This window comes from Orcinus orca, chromosome 2, assembly GCF_937001465.1.
Source record: "Orcinus orca chromosome 2, mOrcOrc1.1, whole genome shotgun sequence".
Lineage (NCBI taxonomy): Eukaryota > Metazoa > Chordata > Mammalia > Artiodactyla > Delphinidae > Orcinus > Orcinus orca.
This window is the reverse complement of record NC_064560.1, coordinates 170,414,089-170,426,436: the sequence shown is the minus strand read 5'-3', so window position 1 is coordinate 170,426,436 and position 12,348 is coordinate 170,414,089. Positions and strand designations below refer to the sequence as shown.

Below are 12,348 nucleotides of genomic sequence, written 5' to 3'. Positions count from 1 at the left end.
AATGCATGTACATTATCTAGTTTAACAAGCCAAATTATATCCCAAGTCTCATAATAAAAAATAAAGACCTCCTGCTCTAGCTTTTCTTACTCCCTGAATCTCCCTCTTGGTTAGTGATCTTCTTGAGGGAAGGTACTGGTTTAATTTATATTTGAACACTCAGTACTTAACACAATGCATATGGGCCCTCTATACACGTGGGCTTCTGGGGGGGAGGGATTTAAGTAAACACTTAATATAGAACATGACATTCTACTTAAAAAAAATATGCAGCTGAAACACGTTTCAAGTTGAATCATTTTATAGCAGCTTGGAGAGGCCGTCCAAATCTTTGGCTATATCTTATGGAGATTTTATTGCCTGGAATATTGCTTTTGGTTTAGATTTTCAATTTTAATATGTCTACTTCTGTTCTGCTATAAAGAGATTTTGTAGTAGTGGAATTGAACTTTGTATTAGTTAGATTAGGTGAGCTCTGAGAAACAGACACCCAAAGTAACAGTGGCTGAAATAAGAAGTTCTTCTCTTGTATGTAAAAGTTGGACGGGATACAGTCCATGGTTGGCATGGCATCTCTGTTCCACGAGCCCTACACTCCTTCCCATCCATAGCTCTGCCAACTTTTGGGCACGATCTTCTCCTCCTGGTCCAAGATGGTAGCTCCAGCTATCACGTTCATGTTCTGGGCAGCACAGTGTAGGAAGGGGTGAAAAGAAGGGCCAAAGGCCCTGAGCTGATGTCTTTCAAGACAGGTTACAGAAAGCAGCCACATGATACTTTTTAGTCACTTGGCTGTACCTTGGAACAAGGAGCCTGGGAAATGTTAATGTTATCCGTGGCCAGGTGCCCATCTTGAAATGGAGGGTTCTGTTACTATGGGAGGAGGGGAGAGTAACCACTGCAGGGCGACTAGCAGTCTAGGTCACAGATTTTAGGCTCTTTTCCTATCATTAATCCCTTGTTAGTCCTTTCATGATACGTTGCCAGGATTGCTAAAGTAGCAGTTCGTTTCTGCTGTGTTTTCACTTTGTTTTCTCTTTATCACAAATGCTGCTGACTCTGTCCTTCTCTTTTAACCCTTCCTTGGAGATGCCCTCCCATCCACTCCTCTGGAAGCACAGGCTTTGGGACACCTGATTGGACGCGAGATGATGGCAGACAGGTGGATCCTTTCCTCAGGGACAGTTACTGGCTGTTGTTTTGCAGAACGGTCTTCCAGTGGCAGCACTGTGGTCAGCAGTTCCCAGTGGTGGGCTGCAGACCCCTGGGGAGGGGGCTACTGCTAGGTGCCTTTGAATCTAAATGCATTGTAGAAAGTGTAACTATTCCTATTTCTGTTTTTCAAAGGTGTGTAGGTGCTGTTGTGTTGATAAAATACAAATTCATTTAAAAGCACTTTTCATCGGGGTGTTTAATACAGCATGGTGGTCCTGGGCTCTCATTGTGATCTCCTCCAGACCTGGCTTGTGTCCTGACCCTGCCTCTTGCACCTGTGGACCACCCTCTCTGAATTTCACTCTCCACGTCTGAAGTGGCTTCCTGAATGGTTGAGAGAATTAAATAAGATTATGCACGTAGGACTTCCCTGGTGGCGCAGTGGTTAAGAATCCGCCTGCCAGTACAGGGGACACGGGTTCAAGTTTTGGTCCGGGAAGATCCCACATGCCGCGGAGCAAATAGGCCCGTGCCCCACAACTACTGAGCTCGCGTGCCACAACTACTGAAGCCTGTGCACCTGGAGCCCGTGCTCTGCAACAAAGAGAAGCCACCGCAATGAGAAGCCCGCGCACCGCAACAAAGAGTAGCCCCCGCTCGCCCCAACTAGAGAAAGCCCGTGCACAGCAACGAAGACCCAATGCAGCCAATAAATAAATAAATAAATAAATTTATTTAAAAAAAGAAAAAAAAGATTATGCATTTAAATAACTTAGCTCAGCTGCAGCGCACACGAAGGCCCCCGCTGAACATGAGCTCTGGTTATTGTTTTTTTCTTAATCGACACACACTAAAAGTACATCTGCCATCATAATAACATTTTGTAAGCTGAACGGACATATTTTAAAGGATTAGGAATCATTGCCGTAGCTTCTTTGGTGAAGCCAGTGTAGTCAACCCTCAAACAGGTATTTGGGGGCCACTCCTTAACTGACTTAATTAGAAACCTTTGCGGGTGGTTTGTATTCATTCATTCAGGACAAGTATTTATTGAGCGCCTATTATGCCTCTTCAGGTTACAGGCCCAGAAAGGGGGGTCATTACAGTTCAGCTTTGCGCTGGCTCTGGGTCATAGGACAAGGTCACTCATTGTACCGAATGTTCTCTGGCTTTGCCAGGAGTGCATCGCACACATCCATTAACTTTGGTTTCCTCTTCTTTACCAAGAGGGGGTGGAACCGAAATCCCCAAGCACCCGGTTCTCCCCACCTTTCTGTAGTTCTTCCGACAGGGATTTCTGGCTGCCTGTGCCCAAATGTTTGCTGGGAAGCACGGTTTTCTATGCTGGCTTAGTGCGGCTCTGCTGACAGTGCTGAACGCGGCTGGGTCCTCAGCGGCTGCCGGCATGGCAGCACCACACCTCTGCTGAGACGCAGAGTCAAGAAGTCTAGGTGGTGAATCATTTGCCTGGGCGAGCAAGTCTGTCTGGCCTCTCTTGGTCTTGCCTGGAGGGACAGTGGGCTGAGGGCCAGGGCGCAGGAGAGGCTGGGGCTTGGATGTTGGCCGTGCGCTCACTGCATGCTGGTGCCCCATGAGTGAGGCTCTTCTATGTGGCTCTGGCTGATTCAGCACCACAGAGGGCCTGCTGTGTGCTTACTGCTGGCCTGTTGGTACCCTGGGCTGCTGGGTGGGGCTGGAGCCCAAGGTCTTCTTCCCACTTCCACTGCAGGCAATGGGCTGCAGGAAGCTAGCGTCTCCAGTGCTGACTCAGGCCTGGCTGTGTCTGGTGAGTGGAGCTTTTCTCTGGGGTAGAATCATTTGGCCTAACTCCTCTTCGCCCTTGAGTGTAGCTGTCCTTCAGCTCAGGTGGGTGGTGGAGCTTGGCTGACCCCAGGAGAGACCAACACAGCTTGCAGGGAATTATAGTCTCTGAGAATGTCAGAGATGGGGGCACAGGGGCCTGGTGAAGATCGCACAGTGCTGAAGCCAGAACCCAGGCGTTCTGGGTCTTCATCTGTTGCTTTTTCCTTTCTGCCTTGTTGAAGCTCAGAGATAGTTCTGGTTAAGGTGGGAGAGGATGCTGTGACGTACATGTGGTGGTTGAACTCTGAGCTCTGACGGGAGCGAGCAAGAGGACAGATTTCTCCAACTGGGAGAGATAGAAGAACCAAGCCAAGGAAAGCTGGAAGCCCCCGCAGGATACCTTTGGATACGGACCACGTCAGTTTCCTTCTCCCTACCCCAGCAAACAAAGGAAAGCAAAGGCAGGATCTGGGCTGGGATGGCAGGCTGAATACATACCTCAGCTTGTGCTCTCTCTTAAAACCCAGCTAGAACTACAGGAACTCACAAGACCAACAGCAGAGTAGACAACAGTAGCGAAGTTTTAGAAGCTGGAAAACAGATGAGCCGTAACTAACTTAGGAGGTTTGAGAAAGATAATTTTAACCTGACAGTGAGGAAAGCAAAGAACGAATTTATATCACAGAATCCCTAAAAGTCTAGGAACTGGCAGCACCTGGTACCTCCAGAACTGGAGTGAAGCGGGTGCTAAAATAAAACGGGTCAGGTAGCGATGATATGAAATGCATTCCTCCTCCACTCCGTGCGGCCAGCTGACTGCCTTTCCTTTTGGAAGAGGAAACTGGTTTCTGGACTGGGGGACGCAGGCACAGGGTATGGGTATGGAGACTTTAATTTAAAAATGGAGTGATGAGATAACTGTTTACATACGGAAGCCTGCGACCACCTTGGCCCTCCCGCAACTTGATTCCCAGCACACTGGCAGCCAGACCTTTATTTTCCCACAGTTGGAAGAGTGCTTGACCAGCTCAACAGAATGACCACAGGTGTTCTTGTCTAGGCTTCCCTGGCTCTCCCTACAGAGAAGCTGGAAGTTGACAGATTCCTTCTGTGTGCTTAGAGGTTCTAGTTAGCTTTTGATCCCTCACTCCTTGCCCCCAACCCCCGCCCAAACTTATTATTATGGAAGACACACACACAAGGAAGGAGAAACAGCATGATGAACCCTCATGTACTCAGGCAGTTTCCATAATGACCAACTCATGGGTAATCTTGTCTCTTCAGTCACCCCACTCATTTCCACCCTTGATTATTTTGAAGTACATCTGCGACATTATGTTTTTTTGGGTAAATATTTCAGTATGTACCTTTGAAACATAAGGATTTCCTTTTTAAAGCATAAGCCCAATTTGGTTCTTGATCATGAACAGACAATCAAGGAGTACAGCAACTCTGAGCAAAAGTGCATTAGAGACCAAAGCACAAATAGAAAAAGCAGCTGAGACAGACTGCACTGGGAGAAACAAAGAAATAAAAAAAGAACCATTAGTAATATGCTCAGGTAAAAGAAAGGATATTGTGCCTGTATTACAGAAACAGGCATTACACGGCTACATGTGCTCTTGCCACTCAATTGAAAAAAAAATTCAGAGAACAAAACAGAGGTCCATTAGAAATTACAATCATGATAGGGGAAATGAGAAGAAACCCAATAGAAGGGTTAGAAGACAAAGTGATGACATCTCAGAAAGAAGATCAAAAAGCAAAAAAGATGAAAAATAGAGGAGAAAAGATAAGAAAACTGGAGGACCAGTAAAGAAAGACTAATACCTAAATAATAGAGGTTCTAGAGAGAGAGAAAACAGAGAAATATAGGGGAGGAAAATAACAGTAAGATACTTCAAGAAAATTCCCTGTAACTGAAGAGCATGAGAGTTCAGATTTGGAAGTACTCACGAAGTCCCCACCCAAGATGTATTCCTATTCCTTTGATATTTCAGAACACTGGGGATTAAGAAGAGACTAAAAATTTCCCAAAAGAAAAAGACATGTCACATACAGAGCATCAGAAAGCAAAATGGCTCGGGGCTCCTTAACTGCAGTGTTGGAAGCAAGAAATTGATGCACGATGCCTTCAAAACGATGAAGGAAAATCTCCAATCATTTTTATGCCAAGTATGGGGATGGAATGTAGACATTTTCTAACAAAAAAAAACATACCTTCCATGTGTTCTTTCTAAAGAGCTGTTGGAGAATGCATATCACCAAAGTAAGAGGAAAGCAGAAAGAGAAAGTGGGGTACAGGATGTGGGAGATAGATGAAGGGAAACCCGAGGACTGTGAAAGGAGATCCCAGGGGAGCAGCTGTGCATCGGACATAGAGGGGGGCAGTTTAGATCCGGTAGTGTGACTCAGGACGCTCATCACCAACTCACCTATTGCTGGTGTTCCGTCAATTTAACCTGAGGAATGACTACCTGGGGAGCCTGGTCAGGATTCTTCTCTGTATTTGGCTGTCTTGCTCATGTGCTGATGAAGCTCTTTGTCCTGTTGGCTGGACGGACGGAAGTGTTTTCTTTGCCCAACCCCAAGAACCCGAGTGAATTTAGAAACAGAAAATACAGGGAGCCCACTCCCCAACCAAATTTCTGATGGATGTCCAGTATCTGCATCTCTCCCCACAGTTCCGTGCTGCCACATGTCCCCACTGTGGTCATCTCTGCAGGTTTTCTACTACTCATATATGATCGTGCTTACTGACTTTCCCAGAAAGGGCTCTAGTCAGCTCTCTGGGACCATGGCCAGACGCTGTATTTAGCTTATTTCCTTGAGAGCCTTCAATCTAACAAAGGCAGTATTTTTACTGTATTGTGGGTAGAATTGCGTCCCCCTGAAAAAGACATGATGAAGTTCTAACCTGTGAATGTGACCTTATTTGGAAATAGGATCTTTGTAATCAAGTGAAAATGAGGTCCTATTGGATAGGGACTGGACCTCGTCCAATGCCTGATGTTTTTATAAGAAGAGGGAAATTTGGATACAGACACATGGCGATGGGAATGCCATGTGAAGAACAGAGACAGACGCAGAGGGCAGATGGCCAGTGAAGAGGTTGGAGTTATGCTGCCCTAAGCTGGGGAACACCAAGAATGACTGGCAGACACCAGGAGCTGGAAGAGGCAAGGGAGGATTCTCCCTGCAGCCTTTGGAGGTAGCATGGCCATGGCCGACACCTTGATTTTAGACTAGAATTCTTGCCGTCAGATCTGAGAGACAGTACATTTCGGTTGTTTTAAGCCACCACATTTGTGTTAATTTGTTAGGCAGCCCTAGGAAACTAGTATACACAGCTACATTTGTGCTTGTCACTCACTTTTACAAAACTAAGCAACTCTCAACCACTGCGCCACCAGGGAAGCCCTTGGTTTAGTCTTCTTTTTTTTTAAAGTTTACTGTCAAAGGTATATACACATAAAAGAGTGTATAAAAAACACGATTTGGGGCTTCCCTGGTGGCGCAGTGGTTGAGAGTCCGCCTGCCGATTCAGGGGACACGGGTTCGTGCCCCGGTCCGGGAAGATCCCACATGCCGCGGAGCGGCTGGGCTCGTGAGCCATGGCCGCTGAGCCTGCGCGTTCGGAGCCTGTGCTCCGCAGCGGGAGAGGCCACAGCAGTGAGAGGCCCGCGTACCGCAAAAAAAAAGAAGAAAGAGAATGGGGTTTCTGCCCCCTAGGAGTCATATTCCATCACATTCTAGAGGAAACGATGAGACACGTACATGCAGCAGTTGGGAATAATTAAAAGAAGCATATAGTGTTAAATTGTATGGTACTGGTTTGGGGTGCTGAAGGAGTACTTCACGAACAAGGAGAGCAGTGAATACTAGTTGATTAATGACAGTGTTAGGGATCAGGTGGAAATTGAGCCAAGCCTTAAAGACTCATAGGATTCCTTTCTGTCCTCTGGATGGCACAGCATGTGAACAGAGATCTGGCTTTGGAATCCATCTCCAACCCTCACTAACTGTGGACAACTGACAACCTTTCTGTGTCTGTTTCAGCACGAGTAAACTAGGGAAAATAATTATGCCTAATTCATAGGGTTGGTTTAAGGAGTAACTAAGGTGATGGTTGTCAGGCTCTTTACATACAGCATGTAAAGAGCATCAAGCCACTACAGGCATATTCCTTGGACATATTGCAGGCTCGGTTCTAGACCACCGTAATGAAGTGAGTATTGCAATAAAGCAAGTCACATGAATTTTTTTGGTTTCCCAGTACATATAAAAGTTATGTTTACACTATGCTGTAGTCTATTGAGTGTAGTCTATTATGTCCACAAAAAAACTGTACATACCTTAATTAAAAATACTCTATTGCGGGCTTCCCTGGTGGCGCAGTGGTTGAGAGTCCGTCTGCCGATACAGGGGACACGGGTTCGTGCCCCGGTCTGGGAAGATCCCACATGCCGCGGAGCGGCTGGGCCCGTGAGCCGTGGCCGCTGCACCTGTGCGTCCGGAGCCTGTGCTCCGCAACGGGAGAGGCCACAAAAAAAAACACAAAACTTTATTGCTAAAAAAATGTTAACCATCATCTGAGCCTTCAGTGAGTCATATCTTTTTGCTGGTGGAGGGTCTTGCCTCAGTGTCGAGGGCCGTTGGCTGATCAGGGTGGCCATTTCTTAAAATAAGACAGTGAAGTCTACTGCATTGATTGACTTTTATTTCTCATCTATAGACAAATGATTTCTCTATAGCATACAATGCTTTTTTGATAGCCTTTTACCCACAGTAGAGCTTCTTTTGATATTGGAGTCAGTTCTCTCAAACCCTGCAGCTGCTTTATCAACTAAGTTTTATGTAATATTCTATCTTTGTCATTTCAATGATCTTCACCAGGAGTAGATTCCGTCTCGAGAAATCACTTTCTTTGCTCATCCATTAAGAAGCAGCTCCTCATTTGTTAAAGTTTTATCATGAGATTGCAGCAATTCAGTCCCATCTTCAGGCTCCACTTCTAATTCTAGTTGCTGTTTCCATCGCATCTGCAGTTACTTCTTCCATCCGAGTCTTGACCCCTCAAAGTCATCCATGAGGGTTGGAACCAACTTCTTCCAAATTCCTGTTAATGTTGATATTTTGAACATCATGAATGTTCTTAATGGCATCTAGAATGTTGAATCCTTTCCAGAAGGTTTTTAGTTGACTTTGCTCAGATCCATCAGAGAAATCACTATGGCAGCTCTAGCCTTAAGAAATGTATTTCTTAAATAGTTTTAAGTCTTCAAAGGCGAAGTTGCACCTTGATCCACGGGGTGCAGAATGGATGTTGTGTTAGCAGGCATGAAAACAACAAGAATCTCATTGTACATCTCCATCAGAGCTCTTGGGTGGCCACATGTATTGTCAGTGAGCAGTAATATTTTGAAAGGAGTCTTTTTCTGAGCAGTAGGTCTCAACAGTGAGCTTAAAGTAATCAGTAAACCATGTTATAAACAGATGTGCTGTCATCCAGGCTTTGTTGTTCATTTAGAGAACACAGGCAGAGTAAATTTAGCATAATTCTTAAGGGCCCTAGGATTTTTGGAATGGTAAATGAGCATTGGCTTCAGCTTAAAGTCACCAGCTGCATTAGCCCCTAAAAAGAGAATCAGCCTGTCCTTTGAAGCTTTGAAGTCAGGTATTGTACTTCTCGTCTCTAGCTATGAAAGTCCTAGGTAGCATCTTCTTCCAATAGAATGCTGTCTCATCTACACTGAAAATCTGTTGTTCAGTGGAGCCCCCTTCATTAATGATCTTAGCTGGATCTTCTGGATAACTTGCAGCAGCTTCTACATGAGCACTTGCTGCTCCACCTTGCTCTTTTATGTTACGGAGACGGCTTCTTTCCTTAAACCTCTTGAACCAACCTCTGCTAGCTCCAGACTTTTCTTCTGCAGCTTCCTAACTTCTCTCAGCCTTCCTAGAGAGTCAGGGTCTTGCTCTGGTTTAGGCTTTGGCTTAAGGGAATGTTGTGGCTGGTTTGATATTCTATCCAGAGCACCAAAACTTTCTCCACATTGGCACTAAGGCTGTTTTGCTTTCTTATCCTCTGTGTGTTCACTGGAGTAGCACTTTTAATTTCCTTCAAGAGCTTTCCCTTTACATTCAGAACTTGACTCACTGATACAAGAGGCCCAGCTTTTGGCCTTTTTTGGCTTTTGACATGCCTTCCTCACCAAGCTTAATCATTTCGAGTTTTTGATTTAAAGTGAGAGAGTTTCACCTGAACACTTAGAAACCATAGTAGGGTTCTTACATGGCCTAATTTCAGTATTGTTGTGTCTCAGGGAATAAGGAGGCCCGAGGAGAGGAAGAGAGATGGGGGAACAGCCAGTTGGTGGAGCAATCAGAACACACACAGCACTTACCGATTAAGTTTCCCATCTTATGTGGGCATGGTTTGTGGTTCCCCAAAACAATTACAACGGTAAGATCAAAGATCACTGATCACCATAACAGACGTAATAATAATGAAAAAGTTTGAAATATTGTGAGAATTGCCACGTGTGACACAGAGACAGGAAGTGAGCAAATGCTATTGGAAAAATGGCGCCAATAAACTTGCTCAGTGCAGGGTTCTCACAAACCTTCAATCTGTAAAAAAATGCAATATCTGTGAAACACAATAAAACGAGGTATGCCTGTACATAGTAAATGAGCAATAATGGGTAGCTATCATTATTATTTAATCAACCATTCTATTTATTTATACAGTAAAAATTTATTACATGGTTATTTTGTGTCAGGGCCTGCCAGGCTTCCTACCAGGATTCTCAATACCTTGAACTTGGAGTCCCATGGTTTCCACTTATGTATGAGACACTTAGTCGTAATCGTAGTAATGATAGCTGTAATGTCCTGAGCTCCTAATTATGTGTCAGGCATTCTGCTAGGTGCTTTATTACTGTATTGCCTTTAATCTTTATCCCCATTTTATAGAAGCAGGAATAGAGATGTAGAGTCTATGAAACTTACCCAGGGTTACATAGAAAATGTCAAGCCTGGGATTTAGATTGTCTGCTCTTTTTTTTTTTTTTCTTTTCTTTTTTCTGTTCTGCACTGACTGTTGTTACTGTCACCCTAAATCCATTATGTCCCAGACTGAACTTGGTTTCCTCAAATGGGCTTTGTCTTTCAACTTCTCAGTCAGGGGCGCGACCATTCTACTTGTCACCCATGTCTGAAAGGCGGGAGATGTCTCCTTTCTCCATCAAGCCCCTATATCTGGTTAATCACTAGGATTTTAGTTCAAATGCATCTTTTTCTCCCTCTTTCTCTTATCCTGGCTGGTCCCCTCTTGACTTGGATTTGTTAGTTTTCAGCATTTGTTCCACTGCCCCCCATGAAAGGGGAGGTTTACACAATGCACTTTCATGGACTTCACCAGATTTTGATAAAACACCCTTACGTTTTCCAAGAAGTAAAGCACAGTAGTTTGTTACTGCTGCAGCTGCTTGTCAGCGGTAGAAGCTTGGAATGGGCTCACAGCAGTGGTACAGATAAGTAAGCTGCTGTGAATATAACCTTTCTCTCCTACCCAGGAAAACGTGTTTGGAGAGAACTATGCTCCACTCTGTTTTAAAAAGTAAAGCTTTCCCCTTTAACAAACAGTACTGGGAAAAGTGGATATCCACATGCAAAAGGATGGCGTTGGACCCCTTTCTTATATGATATACAAAAATTAAAGAAGAATGGATCAACAACCTAAATATAAGAGCTGAAACTGTAATACTCTTAGAAGAAAACATAGGGGCAAATCTTCATGAACTTGAATTTGACAGCTCTTTGGTATTACATCAAAAGTACTGTATGAGCAACAAAAGGAAAAATAGATAAAGTGGACTTCATCTAAATTAAAAACTTTTGTACATCAAAGGACATTATCAAGTAAGTAAAAAGATAGCCTACAGAGAGGGAAAAATATTTGCAAATCACATATTTGATAAGGGTCTAGTATCCAGCATATATAAAGAACTCATAACTCAACAACAAAACAACAGACATTTCTTCAGAGAAGACATACAAATGGCCAGAAAGCACATGAAAAGATGCTCAACGTCGTTAGTCATTAGGGAAATGCAAATCAAAACCACAGTGAGATACCACTTCACATCCACTAGAATGGCTATAATAAGAAAAAGGAAAATGACAGGTATGGTGAGGATGTGGAGAAATTGGAACCTTCATACATTGCTAATGGGAACGTAAAATGGTTCAGCTGCTGTGGAAAATAGTTTGCTGATTCTTCAAAAAGTTCAACATAGAATTACCATATAAACTAGTAATTCCACTCCTAAAGAATTGAAAACAGGTACTCAAACAAGTATACGTGTACATGTGTTCATAGTAGATTCACAGTAACCAACAGATGGAAACAACCCAAATGTCTGTCAATGGACAGAAGGAGAAACAAATAGTGGTATATACATATGATTGAATATTATGCAGTCAGAAGAAGGAGTAAAGTGCTGGTATGAGCAACAATGTGGATGAACCTTGGAAACATGATGCTAAGTGAAGTAACCAGATGTGTCACATATTGTATGATTCCATTTATATGAAATATGCAGAATAGGTAAATCGATAGAGATAGGAAGCAGGTTGGTGGTTGCCAGAGGCTGGGAAGAGGGGAGAATGGGGAACAATGCTTAATGGGTATGGAATTTCCTTTTTGGGGGTGATGAAAATGTTTTGGCACTAGGTAGAGGGGATGGTTTACGACGTTGTGAATGTACTAAATGCTACTGAATTGTTCACTTTAAAATGGTTAATTTCACGTTATGTGAATTTCATCTTAATTTTTAAAATCTCCAAAAAAAAAAAAAAGTAAAGCTTTCACAAACTTTGTTGCTTTAATTGTTAATAGTAATGCGTGCTTGGTAGATATCAGTACTTCAGGACACTGTTCTTGAGAATCATTGCCGGAATTATTAGCTGCCAGGATTATAGCCCGCTCTCCTTTGCTGGGGGCAGAATCCCTAGGCCAGGGCTTTCTAACTCAGATGCCTTCAGGGGCATTTATCCTGTTGGGATAAATGTTTGAGGTCAGCTGGATGTAAGGCATCAGGGAGTCATGGAGATTAGGTGCAACTGGGCTGGACGTGCACTGTCTAAATGCATTCCAGTTTAGACAGACTGCCCCTGGGCTGGTTCTTGCCCCGTCTTCATCTTTCGGCCATCCCTCTTAAGCCATCTGACAGACTGATGTATTTTAAAAATCATCTTCAGCATGCCATCCCATTTGTAAAAACCAATTTCCTGTCGCAGAATCTAAACCTCTCTGCCTTCCCTTTCCTGCAGAGGCTCTGGGAAAGCTCAGCTGGACCCATACAGCATCGTGAAACTGTTACC

General features: G+C 44.0%; 1 protein-coding gene across 3 annotated transcripts in view; it reads left to right on the top strand.

Annotated features, from left to right (window-relative positions):
- MAP3K9 (mitogen-activated protein kinase kinase kinase 9) overlaps positions 1–12,348 on the top strand; it is a 78,336-nt gene that overhangs the window by 30,953 nt on the left and 35,035 nt on the right. Inside the window, exon 1 of one of the 3 annotated variants that reach the window (XM_033422211.2) lies at positions 260–2,941. The exons of the other annotated variants lie outside the window; for them this stretch is intronic. Within the exon in view, the coding sequence (XP_033278102.1) occupies positions 2,764–2,941 (178 nt within the window). The 5' untranslated portion in view covers positions 260–2,763. Of the gene's footprint in view, positions 1–259; positions 2,942–12,348 lie in introns of those variants that run through there. 3 annotated transcript variants of the gene reach the window in all.